Source organism: Balaenoptera borealis, assembly GCF_965194805.1.
Source record: "Balaenoptera borealis genome assembly, chromosome: X".
Lineage (NCBI taxonomy): Eukaryota > Metazoa > Chordata > Mammalia > Artiodactyla > Balaenopteridae > Balaenoptera > Balaenoptera borealis.
The window spans coordinates 46,843,663-46,859,947 of record NC_138881.1 but is presented as its reverse complement, the minus strand read 5'-3'; the positions used below and the strand labels follow the sequence as shown (position 1 = coordinate 46,859,947).

At 36.6% G+C, this 16,285-nt stretch overlaps 1 protein-coding gene across 7 annotated transcripts in view; it reads left to right on the top strand.

The window, feature by feature from the left end:
• Window positions 1-16,285, top strand: part of FAM120C (family with sequence similarity 120 member C) — a 175,759-nt gene that overhangs the window by 35,207 nt on the left and 124,267 nt on the right. For all 7 annotated transcript variants that reach the window (XM_082376563.1, XM_082376562.1, XM_082376561.1 and 4 more), the window contains exons 3-4: window positions 338-420; window positions 4,879-5,007. In XM_082376563.1, coding sequence (XP_082232689.1) covers window positions 338-420; window positions 4,879-5,007 — 212 coding nt within the window. The remainder of the gene's footprint in view (window positions 1-337; window positions 421-4,878; window positions 5,008-16,285) is intronic.

Genomic DNA, 16,285 nt, shown 5'->3' with positions numbered 1-16,285 from the left:
ATAGCATGGACTTTGGAGTCGAACATTCCTAGCTTCTTATCCTGGTGTGGGCACTTATTAGATGTGGCACCTTGGGCAAAGTCACCAGACTTGCTCAAACCTCAGTTTCCTTATCTATAAACTGGAGGTAATAATATTTACACAGTTATTATAAAGATGATACACATGATGCATGTGAAACATAGTAGGTAATCAAACATAGTTACTGTAGTTGTTACATTAAGAATATAGACCTATGTGAATTATTTGATTGTTTTCTCTCCCAGAAGTCCTCTCATGGCCTGGAGGTTCTAAGAAAACATTTGTACAGTCAATAAATGACAAATATACTTTATAGGTAACCACATTCTCCCAGATGAGGACCTGGCCGCTTTTCACTGGAGCCTCTTGGGACCAGAACATCCCCTTGCATCACTTAAGGTAACGTGACCCATTTCCTGCCTGTACATCCATGCCTAGAGGACATCAGGTTTTGATTGGAGTTTTGGTAGAATAAATATCTTTCATTAGGCTTAAAATATTTCAGACACTTACAGACAAAAACTTTATAATTATGATCAATACCCTTAAAAAGGAAAAACTCAGTTTTCTACCTAATGTGTAGGGAAAAATCCAGTTATTCCCTCCTATGTCTTTCTTTCCTGTGTTTCTCCTTTACTCCCATACTACTACTGCACTCACACAGAACACCTCACTTCTGACACTTCTGGTCACTAAACATGTGGGTTTTTTTCCCTGCACCAAACAGTTTTCTGTGACACCAGCTGGGTGTCCTACAATTTAACTCAATTCTAACACTATCTACCTGAAAATAGTGTCAGATCGCACAAGTTAAGGGCTCAGTTCCACAAGACTGCCCCCCCAATTCAGACACCAGTCACAAGCCCAGGTTATCACCTGTGCTTCTGACCAACCAACTAACTATAGATTAGAGGTTCCAATGACCCCCTTCTCCAGTTCAATTAATTTGTTAAAGCACCTCATAGAACTCAGGGAAATACTTACTTACATATATCACTTTATTAAAGGATATGATAAAGGATGGAGATGAACAACTAGATGAAGAGATACATAGGGTGAGGTCTGGGAAGATCCCAAGCACAGGAGCCTATGTCCCCATGGAGTTGGGGTACATCACCCTCCTGGTACATGGATGTGTTCACCAACCTGGAAGCTCTCCAAAACCTGTACTTTTGGGATTTTATGGAGGCTTCATCATGTAGGCATGATTGATCATTAACTCCATTTTTAGCCCTTCTCCCTTCTCTAGACAATGGGGGTGTGGCTGAAAACTCCAAGCTTCTAATCATGGCTTGGTCTTACCAGTGACCAGCCCTCATCCAGGAGCCCACCCAGAGTCACCTCATTAGAGGAAGAGATGCTCCTAGTGCTCTTACCACTTAGGAAATCACAAGGGTTTTAGGTGCTCTATGCCAGGAACTGGGGGCAGAGAACAATGTATATTTTCTATTATCTCACACCCTTATTATCTTAAGGATTCATACGAACCTATGAAGAAAAATACTAATACCCCAATAAATGAAGTAACGAGCAAAGGACAGAAGCAGACAATTCACAAAAGAGGAAATAGAGTGGCCAATAATATGACTGGGTGTTAAACCTCACTGGTGATCAGAGATGCAAATTAAATGAGCAGTGTGATTTTTTTTTTTAACCTAAGGGTTTAGCAAATATTGAAAAATTAGTCTACCCGCTCCTATTGAGGCTGTGTTGAGACTGGTGCTCTCATACACTTCTGGAGGTCGTGTAAATTGTTGGTGGTATTATATTTCCCTAGTTCTTTCAGTCTCCTAGACGACTATTTCACACCTTTTCCTCTCTCCTTAAGCCTCTAATGCTCCCTCCTCCCTGCTCACTCTCAGCTCATGACTTGGCTTCCTGTTTCACTGAGAAAATTGAAGCAATGGGAAGATAACTTACACCAGTTCCCACCCTTTCATCTTCTCACCTGCATGCTTTGCTCGCCTTGGATGACCTGTCCATGTTCCTGTCTAGGGCCAACCCCTCTACTCTTATGCTGGATCCATCCCCCATTGCTAACTTTTTTTTTTAATATAAATTTATTTATTTATTTTTGGGTCTTCGTTGCTGTGCACGGGCTTTCTCTAGTTGCGGCAAGCGGGGGCTACTCTTCGTTGTGGTGCGCAGGCTTCTCATTGCAGTGGCTTCTCTTGTTGCGGAGCATGGGCTCTAGGCACGTGGGCTTCAGTAGCTGTGGCACGCGGGCTCAGTAGTTGTGGCTCTTGGGCTCCAGAGCACAGGCCCAGTAGTTGTGGCGCATGGGCTTAGTTGCTCTGCGCATGTGGGATCTTCCCGGACCAGGGCTTGAACCCGTGTCCCCTGCATTGGCAGGTGGATTCTTAACCACTGCACCACCAGGGAAGTCCCCCCCATTGCTAACTTAAGGGCATCACTTCAGCAGTTCTCCCCTCTTTCTCCCACATCATCAGTTTCCCTCTCTTATTGGCTCTTTCCCATCAGATGCATAAGCATGTAACCATCTTAAAAAATAAAACAAAACCTGCTCTTGACTTCACTCCCTGCACCCAAGCTACTGCTCCATATTTCTTCTTCCCTTATAGCAGACTCTTTTAGAGAGTTGTCTAGGCTTGAGCTGTTTACTATCCCCTTTCCGTGTTCTGTTTTCAATTTGCTTTGCTGAAATTGCTCTCAACAAAGTCACCATGACCATGATGTTAATAAATCCAATGGCCAGGTCTCAATTTTCATCTTACTTGACCAGTCAGCAGCATATGACCCAGTTGCTCACTCTCTCTTTCTTAGAACGTGTTCTTCACTTGGCTTTAAGGACACCACTCTCTTGTAATTTCCTACCTACTTCACTGGCTGCTGCTTCTGTCTCCTTTGCTGCTTCCTTATCTTGTCTACTCCCTAACTTTGGAGTGTCCCAGAGTTCTATCCTCAGTCCCTTCTCTTTTCATCCACACGTGCTGCCTTGGTGATTGATCTCATCTAGTCTCGTGACTTTAAATACCATCTGTCCATTGATGAGTCCTAAATGTATGTCTCCAGCTTTGGCCTCCCCTTTGAACTCCAGCTTCTAATATCTAATGGCCTACTAAATATCTCAAAGAAACATGTCCAAATGGAAACTCCTGATCTTTCCCCTAAACCTCTTCCTTCCACAGCCTTCCCTAATTTTCATTAATGGCAACCTCATCCTTCCAGTTGCTCAGCCTAAAAGCCTTGGAGTCATCCTTGACTTCTCTTTCTCATGCTCCGTATCTCCCCTTGTCAGCAAATACCATCAGTCCTTCCTTCAGAATATATCCACTTTTCACCATTTTCACAGCTACTACCTTGGTCAAGCCACCATTCTTGCCCGGATTATTATAACACTTTACTAACTGTTGGTCTTCTGCTTGCACTCTTTCTTGCTCCGCCCCCTGGCCCCAAATCTATTCCTAATACAACAGCCAGAGTCATTTTAAAACCTGACTCCGATCATGTCACTTCTCTTTTCAAAATTCTCCAATGGCTCTTTATGTCACGCACCTAATCTTTACCATGGCCTACAAAGCCCTGTACTGTCTGGCCCTCTGGTACAGCTCTGATCTCATCTTCCCTTTTCTTTTGCTCATAGAACCTTTGCACTTACCATTCCCTCTACTTGGAATGCCTCTTCCTCCCACATAGATATTTCCTCACTCCTATAGGTTCTCTCAAATGTTCTTTTCTCAGAGTGACCTTTCCTGACACCCTATTTAAAATTACATGCCTCGCCCCCCACACAGTTGCATTCCCTAACCCCTTCTCTGCCGAGATTTTCTCCATAGCACTTATCTACATCTAGCACACTATACGTTTTACTTATTCTGTTTGTTTGACTCCCCTTACCCCATCCCAACACACCTACACTAGAATTTAAGCTCCCTTGAGGGCAGGGAGTTTTGTCTATCTTGTTCACTGCTGTATCCCTGATGCCTAGGACAGTGCCTGGCACACAGTAGGCAGTAAATATTTGTTGAAGGAAGGAATGATTATTTGGCTAAATAATTTATATTAAAAGCCTTTAAGAAGTTTATAGCCTTTTACTCAGTAACTACCATTCTAGGAAGCTCGTAATTAAATAATTGGATGGTGGACAACAAATCATACCTACATTTCATCACAGCATTTAAAAAAACCTTTACTTAAAAATATTTCAAACATCACAAAAGTAGAAAAAATAATATAATAATATAGTTAACCGTCACTATAACATCTTCCAGATCCAACAGTTATTAAGATGTGGCCACACTTGCTGGGTTTTTTGTTGTTGTTGCTGTTACTGATGTATTTTAAAACAAATGCCAGACCTTAAGTCATTTCACTCTCACATTCTTTGATATGCATCTCTAAAACATATAGACATTTTCTTACATAAGCACAATGCCATTATTACTCCTAACTAAATTAATGATAATTTCTTGGTATCATCTAAATATCTAATCCATTTTTAGATTTTCCTGATTGTCTCACAAAGGCCTTTTTGTGGTTAGTTCAAATCAGGATCCAAACATGGTCCGCACATTACAACATTACCTTTAATAGCAAAAACTTGGAGGCAGCCAAAATGTATCATGAAAGAAAACTGATTAATTATGGCAGTGTCATAAAACAGTGGTTATCTTTGTAGTGGGATAATTGCTCCTATGGTTTTGTCTTTCTTTATACTTTTCAATCTTGGTTCCAAGTGTTCTGTACTGAAAATTAGGGGGAAGACTAAAAAAAAGATTTTAACTGTCTCTCAGTGAATTAACTGAATTTGAATTCTGTATCTCACCCCTATCTCACCCTTTTTCTTAGTGACCCATCTTTGATATCAGTGTGCCTGGCTTATCTTCCTTCTTCTAGGTCAGAGCTCATCAGCTGGTTCTTCCTCCCTGTGATGTGGTAATCAAGGCTGTTTCTGAGTATGTTAGTTCCATCAAAGACCCCTCAAACCTGGATGTGGTTGGGAAGGATGTTTTCAAACAGTCTCAGGTGAGCTAGCCTCCCCCTTCCTAAGAATGGACAGTTTTCTTACCTTCACAAATACCACCAGCAGATCTGATCTTTTTTGTGCTGCCTACCTCCTCTCCTCCTAGCTGCTTATCTTCTCTCTGCTTATAGACTGGAGCCCCAAAGTTTCTTTTAGAAAACATCACTAGCCCTGGATTTAAAGAATTCTTTACCTTTTTTCCACTGATTATTAAAGTTATATAAGCTCATCCTAGAAGATTTAGAAAATGTCATTTATGATCTCATTAACCAGAAACAACTTGCTATAGTTATCACTCTGGCATATATCCTTCCCTTTTTTCTTTTTTTGTTTCAGTGTATATTTTAATGTAAAGGAGGTCTTGCTTATTGGAGGATAATAGATACTGAAAAAGACTACTTAAGTAGGTCCACTTAAAGCAAGAATCAATGTTTCATCGTTAATAGTGAAAAAGGGGCTCAACTGGGATTTTGTCTTGTGAAATGAAACTAAAAGTTAGGAAAATAAGTTAGTTTTATTTTTTAAAATTTCATTTATATTTATACTCTGGGTTTTTCTGTTTTATTTTTTAAATTAACATACAGTAAAACTCACTTTTGCATCTGTGTGTAGGTAGTTATATGAATTTTTAACACATGTATAGATTTATGTAGCCAACATCACAATCAGGATCAGAACAGTTGAACCACCCCCAAAATTTCTCATGCTTTCCCTTTGCAATCACATCCAAACTCATCCCTAATCCATGGAAACTACCAGTCTATTCTCTGTCATAGTTATATCTTTTAGAGAATAGCATGTAAACGGAATCATAGGGTATGTAATCTTTTGAGAATGGCATTTTGCATTCAACATAACGCCTTTGAGATTGTTCTAAATTGTTGCATGTTGCATGTATGGATAATTCATTCCTTTTTATTGCCAAGTAGTATACATTGTGTGGGTATACCACAGTTTGTTTATGCATTCACCCTTAGAGGATATTTGGGTTGTTTCCAATTTTTGATGGTTTGAATAGAGCTTCTGTAAACATTTCTGTACAGGTTTTTGTATGAACATAAGTTTTCATTTCCCTAATGTAAATACCTAGCAATGGGATTTCTGGGTAGTATGGTAAGTATATGTTTAACTGTAACTTTATAAGACTCTGCCAAACCGTTTTCCAGAGTGGCTATTCCATTCCTTACTAGCACTTGTTATTGTTGGTATTGTTATTGTTACTATTAGTCATTCTAACAGCTATGCAGCGGTAGTTCATCATAATTTTAATTTGCATTTCTCAAATGACTAATGATGAACATTTTTTTTCTTGTGCTTATTTACCATCCATATATCCTTTTTGGTGAACGGTGTGTTCATGAACAGTCTTTTGCCCATTTTTTAACTGGGTTGTTTGATTACTTACTGTTAAGTTTCATGAGTTCTTTATATATTCTGCATACTAGACCTTTTGTCAGATATCTGGTTTGCAAATATTTTCTCCCAGTCTGTAGTTTGTCTTTACATTCTTTTAACAGTGTCTTTTGCAAAGCAAAAGTTTTCAATTTTTATCAGTTTTTAACTTTTACGGATCATGCTTTTGGTGTCATGTCTCAGAACTCTTTACCTAACTGCAGGCACAACAATATTGTCCTGTTTTCTTCTAAGAATTATATAGTTTTACATTTTACATTTAGAACAACTCATCCATTTTGAGTTCATATTTTCAGAAGTGTGAGGTGTTTTGTTTTGTTTTTGCATATGGATGTTCAATTGTTTCAACAAAGTTTGGTGAAAAGACTCTTCTTTCTCCATTGAATTGCCTTTGTCAAAAATCAGTTGTCTGTATTTGTGTGGATGTATTTCTGGACTGTATTCTGTTCAGTCGTCCTATGTATCTATCTCTTTTGAAATAGCACACTGTTTTGAATCCTGTAGCTCTATGGTAAGTCTTAAGATTGGGTAGTGATTCCTCTAATTTTATTCTTCTTTTTCAAAATTATTTTGTCTATTTAAGTTTATTTTTCTTTCCATATACATTTTAGAATAATACTGTCTATATCTACAAAAAATCCTGGTGGGTTTTAATTGGAATTCCTTTAAATATATACATGAATTTGGTGAGTCTTAAAATCCATGAATATGATATGCCTCTGCATTTATTTAGGTTGTCTTTGATTTAGTTCATCAGTGCTTTATAGTTTTCAGCTTATGTCTTATACATTGTTTTATATTTATACTTAAGTATTTCATATTGCAGGCACCTATTATAAAGGATATTGTTTTGTTTTTTTCAGTTTCTAATTGTTCATTGCTAGTATATAGAAATATGATTGATTTTTGTTTGTTGACCTTGTATGCTGCAACCTTTCTAAACTCACTAGGAGCTTTTCGGTAGGTTTCTTGGTATTTTCTGTATAGGTGATCAGGTTGTCAGTGAATAGGGACAATTTTAGTTCTTTCTTTTCCAGTCTGTATGCCCTTTTTTTTTCTTGACTTACTGCACTATCTAGGATTTCTAAACAGTGTTGAATAGGACTACTGAGAGAGGATATCCTTGTCTTGTTCCTGATATTTGGGGAAAGCATTCAGTCAGCATTAAGTATAATTATAGGTTTTGTAGATGCATGTTATTAGGTTGAGGAAGATCTCTTCTATTCCTAGTTTACTGAAAGTTCTTATCATTAATGGATGCTGTATTTTGTCAAATGTATTTTTGTATGTCTATTGATAGGATCATGTGCTTTTTCTTCTTTAGTCCATTGATTTTTGAATATTGAGCCATCCTTGCATTCCCAAGATATGGTAAAAATGTATTATTCTTTTTTTACATTGTTGGATATAAATTACTAGTATTTCATTGAGTATTTTTACATGTATTTTCATGAGGAATATTGGACTGTAGTTTTTATGTGTGTGTGTTTTCTTTGTTTGATTTTGATATCAGGGTAATGCAGGACTCATAAAGTGTATTGGCAAGTATTCCTTCCTCTTCCATTTCTTGGAAGAGATTGTGTAGAATTGGTGTTTTTCTTCTTTAATTGTTTGGTAGAATTTTCCAGTGATGTATCAGGCATGGATTTCTTTGAATTTATCTTCTTTAGAGTTTGCTGAGCTTCTTTAATTTCTAAGTATATCTTTCACTAAATTTGAGAAGTTTTCAGCTATTATTCTTCAAACAGATTTTCTGTTCCACATTCTCCTTTCCTCCCATAACTACAGTGGCACCAGTGTTTGACCTTTTGTTATTACCCCATAGATACTTGAGACTCTGTTTTTTAAAAAATTATTTTCCTCTCTGTTTTTCACACTGGATCATTTCTATAGATTCATCATTAACTTTGTTGATTCTTTCCTTGGCCATCTCTTTTCTTTTTCTTTTTAAAAAAATTTTTTTCATAACCTAGGGGTAAGATGGGAATAAAGACACAGACCTACTAGAGAATGGACTTGAGGATATGGGGAGGGGGAAGGGTAAGCTGTGACAAAGTGAGAGAGTGGCATGGACATATATACACTACCAAACGTAAAATAGATAGCTAGTGGGAAGCAGCCGCATAGCACAGGGAGATCAGCTTGGTAGTTTGTGACCACCTAGAGGGGTGGGATAAGGAGGGTGGGAGGGAGGGAGACGCAAGAGGGAAGACATATGGGAACATATGTATGTCTATAACTGATTCACTTTGTTATAAAGCAGAAACTAACACACCATTGTAAAGCAATTATACTCCAATAAAGATGTTAAAAAAATTTTTTTTTATTGGAGTACAGTTGCTTTACAATGGTGTGTTAGTTTCAGGTGTACAGCAAAGTGAATCAGTTATACATATACATATATCCACACTTTTTTATATTCTTTTCCCATATAGGCCATTACAGAGTATTGGGTAGAGTTCCCTGTGCTATACAGTAGGTCCTTATTAGTTATCTATTTTATATACAGTAGTGTGTATATGTCAGTCCCAATCCCCTAATTTATCCCTCCATGCCTTTCACCTTTGGTAACCATAAGTTTTTCTACATCTGTGACTTGGTTTCTGTTTTTTAAATAAGTTCATTTGTACCATTTTTTTAGATTCCATGTGTAAACAATATCATATGATATTTGTCTTTCTCTGTCTTACTTCACTTAGTATGATAATCTCTAGGTCCATCCATGTTGCTGCAAATGGCATTATTTCATTCTTTTTTATGGCTGAGTAATATTCCATTGAATATATGTACCACATCTTCTTTATCCATTCCTCTGTCGATGGACATTTAGGTTGCTTCCATGTCTTAGCTATTGTAAATAGTGCTGCAGTGAACATTGGGGTGCATGTATCTTTTTGAATTATGGTTTTCTCTGGATATATGCCCAGGAGTGGGATTACTGGATCATATGGTAGTTCTATTTTTAGTTTTTTAAGGAATCTCCATACTGTTCTCCATAATGGTTGCACCAATTTACATCCCCACCAACAGTGTAGGAGGGTTCCTTTTCCTCCACACCCTCTCCAGCATTTATTATTTGTAGATTTTTTGATGATGGCCATTCTGACCAGTGTGAGGTGATACCTCATTGTAGTTTTGATTTGCATTTCTCTGATAATTAGTGATGTTGAGCATCTTTTCACGTGGTTTTTGGCCATCTGTATGTCTTCTTTGGAGAAATGTCTATTTAGATCTTTAGATACCCATTTTTTGACTGGGTGTTTGTTTTTTGATATTGAGCTGCATGTGCTGCTTGTATTGGGTTGGCAAAAAGTTCACTCCGGTTTTTCTGTAACATCTTACGGAAAAACCTGAGTGAACATTTTGCCTACACAGTATACTTTGGAGATTAATCCCTTGTTGGTCGCTTCTTTTGCAAATATTTTCTCCCACTCTGTGGGTTGTTTTTTGTTTTGTTTATGGTTTCCTTTGCTGTGCAAAAGCTTTTAAGTTTCATTAGGTCCCATTTGTTTATTTTGGTTTTTATTTTCATTACTTCAGGAAGTGGATCAAAAAAGATGGCTGCAATTTATGTCAGAGAGTGTTCTGCCTGTGTTTTCCTCTAAGAGTTTTTTAGTATCCTGTCTTACATTTAGGTCTTTAATCCATTTTGAGTTTATTTTTGTGTATGGTGTTAGGGAGTGTTCTAATTTCATTCTTTTACATGCAGCTGTCCAGTTTTCCCAGCACCACTTATTGAAGTTGGTCATCTCTTTTCTGTTGTAGAACCCATCCAATGAGTTTTTTTTTTAATTCTGAGTATTGTATTTTATTTATTTATTTATTTATTTTTGAGGTTATTTCTTTTTTTAATTTTTTTAAATATTTATTTGTTTATTTTATTTTTGGCTGTGTTGGGTCTTAGTTGTGGTGTGCGGGCTTCTCTCTAGCTTTGGTGTGCGGCGCGTGGGCTTAGCTGCCCCACAGCATGTGTGGGACCTTAGTTCCCCAACCAGGGATTGAACCCGTGTCCCCTTAACCACTGGACCACCAGGGAAGTCCCTGAGGTTGTTTCTTTTTTTGTTGTTTTGTTCTGTTTTTTAATTTTTATTTTATAGTGGAGTATAGATTTTTTTTTTTATTTTTTTAACTTCTTATTTTATATTGGAGTATAGGTGATTAACAATGTTGCATTAGTTTCAGGTGTACAGTAAAATGATTCAGTTATACATATACATGTAGCTATTCTTTTTCAAGTTCTTTTCCCATTTAGGTTGTTACATAACATTGAGCAGAGTTCCCTGTGCTATACAGTAAGAGTATTGTATTTTAAATTCTAAAGTTTCCATTTGGTTCTTCTTTATGTATTATCTTTCTTTGCTGAGATTTTCTTTTTTTTTGAGTTTTAAATTATTTATTCTTATTTTAAACCTACTCAAAGAATGTTTTTCTCTGGGTAAAAGAGAAACAGTGAGGATAAACACAAGCAAAGTTTTGTTCTTAGCAATTACAGAATTTAAACAGTGGAATGACAGTCTTTTTCAGGGTCCTGACATTTAGGTCGAATTGATTTTGATTTTATGTCTGCTAAATATCACCTACTACGTATACATTTTTTTTAAGTTGAGTTGAGAATTAAAGTGAATAGAGAAAAAGTGTGATCTAGGGGAAAGGTCCTAAGGTCTACTTATTTTTGCTGAGATTTTCTATCTTTCTGTTTCAAAAGTGTTTCTCCTACCTTCAAGCATTTTTATAAAGCTGCATAATGTCTTTGTCAGATAAGTTCAACATGTGTGTCATCTCCGTGTTGGCATATATTGATTATTTCCATGCAATTTAAGATTTTCCTGGTTATGCCCAGGCCAAGTAAATTTGGATTGGACATTTTGAATATTATGTTTTGAGGTTCTTAGTCTTATTTCAATATAGTGGGGAATGTTGGCAGTTTTGTTTTAAGAGGCAATTGACCCATTTAAGTTCAGACCACAAGTTCTCACCATCCTACTGTGGGCCTTGGTTTCAATGTCAGTGCAATTTTCAAAGCCTTTGCAAACCTATTTGGATCAGTCCAATGAACGCCACCCAGTTGCCAGTCTGGGACTTGGGCAGTGGTTTATCTGTTCAGTTCTCAGAGTCTGTGGTCTGCTGTTTTAAGTGTCAGATCCACACATGTGCTGCTCCCTCTTTGCAATCCCTTCAGTACTTCCCGGTTCATTGGGCCACCCTTTTTCAGCATCTAGGGCCAAGCAGCAGGAGGACAGAGAAAAAGCATTGAAGGCTCACTCCACCCTATTGAGACCACTGCTTCTCTGATCAGAGAGGAAGTTTCCTCATTCAGAGATTTAGCTTCCCGCTATTCCCCTATTGCCACTGCTGCCACCACAGGTTTGCTTCAGGCTGGCACACATGAGAACAGAAAAAAGAAAAAGAAAAATGGGGGTATTTCCATACATTTTCTTGAGTTTTCAGAGACCCCTTTCCCACTCTTCAAGCCAGAACTGGACTAGGGTTTCTCCTGGAGCTCTCTCCACATTGGTGAATGCTTCCAGATTTCAGGCTGCATTGTGTCCACACCAGGGGACATTGGAGAAAAAAGAAATGCTAAACTCACCCTTGGTTTGATGGTACTTTGAATTCTGGTCTTCTTCCCAGAGTCTTCAAATAGTGGCTCCTGGTTTCTGTAACTACCTTCAGTGGGAACAAAGTAGAGGGCACTTACCCCATCTTATCCAGAATGGAAACTTCTCTGTAGATGTTTTTAAATGAATAAAGAATGAAATCAGTGTTTGATTTTGGGGGCATAAGTTTTCCTAACAAAATTTTGTGATAGCACTGTCTAGCACCCACTAGTTCACATTTAACTTTCTGGCACAATCATAAAGAGCGTTGTTTTTTGTTTTTGTTTTTTTTAATAAAAAGTATACTTGGGCTTTATTTTCCCAAAAGGCTTACATTCTGTTGATATTCAAATCATTCTCTTTTCAAGTGTCTTGCCTGCCATCATCTTTCATAATTCTCTCTTCCACCATTGATGAACACTAACTGCAACAGATCCTCATTGATCCGTGGCTTCTACTATGATGTGAGCAGTCCTCCATCATGTCCCTTGACTATAGGAAATCCTGACCTTTATGACAGATTTGGTCATTCACTTTGTTACTTTGCATTGCACTCTCAGCTGTTTTCATGAGATGATTAGGAAGAGATTGACTCACAAAAAGAGAAATTGACATGTTGGGTAGGGAGAGATCCTAGTGTTAAGTAGGGGATACTGTTTAGATGGAGAATAAATTTTCCTTCCAATTTTTTATTGTGGTAAAATACACGTAAAATTTACCATCTTAACCATTATAAATATACAGTTCAGTGGTATTAATTACATTCATAATACTGTGCAACCATCACCATCATTCATCCCCATAACTCTTTTTATCTTGTAAAACTGAAACTCTGTACCCATTAAATGATAACTCCCCATTCTCTCCTCCCTCCCAGCTCCTGGCAACCACCATTCTACTTTTGGCCTCTGATTTTGACTACTTTATGTACTTCATATAAGTGGAATTATACAATATATATTTTTGCAACAGGCTTATTTCACTTAGCATAATGTCCTCAAGGTTCTAACATGTTGTAGCATGTATCAGAATTTCCTTCTTTTTTGAGACTGAATAATATTCCATTGTATATAAATGGAGGAAAATTTTGTAAGTGCTCAATTGAGTGGTGAATATTTTTAATGTTATAGCTTTTGCTTTCCTTTGTAGATTCATGAGTTTTGGAACTTGGATAATGACTATTCTTAAAAACAAGAATCCACTTTTCACTAAACAAAACAAAACAAAATTTTTTAATAGAGACTTTGCTTCTAATTCCACCCTAAATATTTCCTAGTCCTCTTTATATGTATGTTTTGATGTGGTAGTCATCTCAGTGTAGTCATTTTTAGCCTGCTTTTTTCACTTAACATTATGTTTTAAACCATTTTTCATTGTTGTATAATTTTCACAAACATTTTTAACAGTTATAGAATTATGAGAGCTCTTTTAACAAACATACAAAAACTGCTAGGTAATAGTGTCAAAGTATGGGGTTCTACTCTGCTACTTCTGGTCTCTGTGGATCTTTAAAAGAAAAGGGCAGGACTTAATTAAATATGATCATATATAAAATACTGAATGAACTTCTATAGATAAGGTCCCATGTTAGACAGTAGGATATAAATGTGAATAAACCATTCTTTGTCCTCACAGAACTTGAGGTTAAATGGGGAGGTAAAAGCAAATAAATAAGTACAACAAAGAAAAAAAACACAATAAAGTTTTCACAGAAGGAAAGATCTCATAGAATTGGTGCCTCTAGAAGAAAGAGTAAATGTTTGCCTTTCAGGGCACAGAACAGAGCGGTACACTGAGGGAAGTACACATAATTCAGTATTTCAGGGCATTGGGCCATAGATCTATACTCACTGACATATAATAGTTTATAAGACATACTGTTAAGTGCAAAAAGCAATTTGAAAAACAATATGATAAGATTCCACTTATGTGAAAAAAGCAAAACCATATTGGTGTACATATATATGTGTGTGTATAAACACAGCAAAAGTTATGACAGGACATATACCAAACTGGTAACAGTGGTCACTTTTGGGGAGGGGAGTGGGTACAGAGGTAGAGATATTAAGGAAGATTCTGTGTATGGCTTGTATGTCTTAGGAGATTGTTTTTAGTTATTATTATGTGTTATTAAATATAATAGGGAAATAATAATGAATATATAATGGAACCTTGATGCAATGGAATGTTATTCACATGTCATTCTGTAAGTCAGTAACTTGCAAACATTCTTTAGATTTGAAACCCTTTTTCAAACAATTATGTCCAATTTTTGAAAAAGGAGAGTGATATTTTGTTTCTAAGTGAGGCTGGAGGACCTGGAGATCTTGATATCTGTATTTGTGTGCCTGCATGCATGCAAGTAAAGAGATCTGGAATGCTGTGTAGATCTTAGAGTGTTAACAATTACAAACTCTGAGAGATAAGATTATAACTGTTTAAAATTTTTCTTTTTTATTATATCTTTTAATTTTCCTATAAAATTAAGTGTTATAGTTAGGAGATGATTTTTTGTAGAAAATATTCAACACTGGGGCTATAGGGTGAATTGGGCACTCTCATGCACTGATGATGAGAGTATAACTTGAGACATCTGCTTTAGAAAGAGATTTAGTATCATGTGTCAAGAGTCTATGAAAATGACCATATCCTTTGACCTAGTAATTTCACTTCTAAGAATATGCCCTATGAAATAACCCAAGAAACTTATGTAAAAATATGCTCATCAGAGCACTATTTATAATGAGAAATTAGAAATGACTTTAATATCTTATATTCTATTTGATGAAATATTATGAAGGTCATAAATTATATTCAAGAGGATTTAAAAATTACATTGGAAAAAGCTTGATAAGGAAAAGCCCCTTCTCAATCAGCCCCAACCCCGCAGAGGTAAACGGTATTTTCTATCACCATAGATAAGTTTCGCTTCTACTTGAACTTTATATGTACTCTTTTGTGTGTCTCTTCTTTCATTCATTATTATGTCTGAGATTAGTCCATGTTGTTGCATATATCAGTCCTTTGTTCTTTATTACTGCACAGTTTTTTATCATATGAATATACCATAATTTATCCATTCTTCTGTTGCTATACATTTGAGTTATTTCCAGTTTGGAGCTATTAAATAAAGCTGTTGTTAGTATTCTTGTTCATATATTTTGGTGGACATATGTACTCATTTCTCCTGGATAAATACTTAGGAGTAGGGTTGCTGTGCCATATGGCAAATATATGTTTAACATTATAAGAAACTGCCAAACTGTTTTCTCAACTCTACCAATGTACATTCTTACAAGCAGTGTATTGGGATTCCAGTCACTCCATATCCTTGCCAGTGCTAGATATTTATAGTCTTTAATTTTAGCCATTCTGGTGGATATATAGTGATTTCACATTGTGGATTTTGTATATGTTTAAGTGGTTCTGGTTGTAATATTCATACCTTTTGAACCAATAATTCCACTTTGGGGACATTTTCATATGGACATAATCTGAAATCCAGAAAAAACTTATACGTACATATATGTTCTTTTCTGTGTAAGTTATAATAGCCAAATGTGAGAAATAACCTAAATGTCAGGTATTAGAGAAGTAGTTAAATAATTTATGATATATGTATAATGATAAAATATTCAGCCATTCAAAATTATCATGTAGTGTAATAAAAGCAAGATATGAAATTGTACACCGAGTACGGTATCAACTATAGAAAAATATGTGTATTAAAATAGACTAGCTATACTTCAACAAAAAAATGTATTTTAAAAATTAGTGGAGGGCTTCCCTGGTGGTGCAGTGGTTAAGAATCCGCCTGCCAATGCAGGGGACACGGGTTCAAGCCCTGGTCCGGGAAGATCCCACATGTTGCGGAGCAAGTAAGCCCGCGCGCCACAACTACTGAGCCCACGTGCCACAACTACTGAAGCCCGTGCTTCTAAAGCCTGTGCTCCGCACAAGAGAAGCCACCACAATGAGAAGCCCGTGCACCACAACAAAGAGTAGCCCCTGCTCGCCGCAACTAGAGAAAGCCTGCACGCAGCAATGAAGACCCAACACAGCCAAAAAAAAAAAAAAAAAAAAATTAGTGGAAGGAAGCACACCAAAATATCTTTGGGTGATGGTACTGTGTAGTTTTTTTCTCCTATCTTTATGTATTTTTTCTAATGATCATGTGACCATTCTAGAATAGCACAAAATGTAAGTAAACTTTATTTATTTATTTTTAAACTTAATTTTTTTAAGTATTCCAGCTTTTATGTTCTATAAT